This window comes from Mus pahari, chromosome 14 (assembly GCF_900095145.1).
Source record: "Mus pahari chromosome 14, PAHARI_EIJ_v1.1, whole genome shotgun sequence".
NCBI lineage: Eukaryota > Metazoa > Chordata > Mammalia > Rodentia > Muridae > Mus > Mus pahari.
The window spans coordinates 62,475,418-62,476,603 of record NC_034603.1 but is presented as its reverse complement, the minus strand read 5'-3'; the positions used below and the strand labels follow the sequence as shown (position 1 = coordinate 62,476,603).

The 1,186-nt window shown below is 56.3% G+C and overlaps 1 protein-coding gene across 3 annotated transcripts in view; it reads left to right on the top strand.

Moving 5' to 3' along the window:
* Itga3 (integrin subunit alpha 3) overlaps nucleotides 1-1,186 on the top strand; it is a 31,993-nt gene that overhangs the window by 29,889 nt on the left and 918 nt on the right. Inside the window, exon 24 of one of the 3 annotated variants that reach the window (XM_021212318.2) lies at nucleotides 806-1,176. The exons of the other annotated variants lie outside the window; for them this stretch is intronic. Coding sequence (XP_021067977.1) covers nucleotides 806-986 — 181 coding nt within the window. The 3' untranslated portion in view covers nucleotides 987-1,176. Of the gene's footprint in view, nucleotides 1-805; nucleotides 1,177-1,186 lie in introns of those variants that run through there. 3 annotated transcript variants of the gene reach the window in all.

Here is a 1,186-nt window from a genome sequence, read left to right as displayed (position 1 = left end):
AGTGCGGCTTCTTCAAGCGAGCCCGCACTCGTGCCCTGTATGAAGCTAAGAGGCAGAAGGCTGAGATGAAGAGCCAGCCGTCAGAGACGGAAAGGCTGACCGACGACTACTGAGGGGTCAGCCCCCTTGCCCCGGCCCACCCGGGTAACACGGCCTATGAATCTCCTCTCCAAATCCCCAGCTGCCTGGGGCTTCTGATTCTGTCCTGTCTGCTCCTCTTGCCTTGGGGTCTGCTTGGATCTCAACTTGTCTGTCACCCCAAAGTACAGGCCATTCTGGTTGCCCCTGGTGCCCCACCTCCACCTGGCTCTCAGGAGCTTAAAATGCCAAGAGCATGCTGGGAAATCCTCCCAACGAGCTTGCTGCTTTCTGGAGGACCGGAAAAGAGAAATAGTAAGAGCTAGACCCTGTCTCTGTCTGATCACCAGGCACGGCCACAGTTACTCTAAGTCCTCTCTCCTCCCACAAGGAAGGAGGGGGCCAAGAGAGGCCAATCTCTTTTGTCTTGAGTCCCACCATCTCCCTAGGATAACTGCCTTACCCACTTCTAGTACTGGCCATTGAGACGGCACCATCTTCCTGACCCACAATCTCTGCAGCTGCTTAGTCTCCACCTGCCTCTGCTCTCCTTTGTGTCTTCCTCAGCCCTTCTTCCTTCCTCTGGGCCTGGGGTGGGGATGTTCATCTGCCCATCTCATCCTGAAGTTGGGATGTTTGAGTTACGGCCTGCTGTAAGGACCACAGGGGTGGGGGTGGGGGTGGGGGGGCGCAGACCTTCTCCTGCTTGAATTCTGGATACTGACACAATTTCTCTTCTGCCTAAACCCCAGTGTGACTTCTTTAAGCCGACCCGCTACTACCGGATTATGCCCAAGTATCACGCAGTGCGTATCCGGGAGGAGGACCGCTACCCACCTCCAGGGAGCACGCTACCCACCAAGAAGCACTGGGTCACCAGCTGGCAGATTCGGGACCGATACTACTGATGCCCTCCCCGACAAACCTCCCGGCGCTCCCTTCCTTCCTATTTATCATAAATTATGACTCCGACAGTCCAAAAGGGGCCATGCCCTTGGCTGGCACCAGCAGGCTCAGGCATCTATCCCTCTTCAGTGCAGACACGTTTTCTGGGGCCCTGGAATTTCCTTCAAGACCTTGCAATGCTGAGCCCAGCACAGCCCTGCAC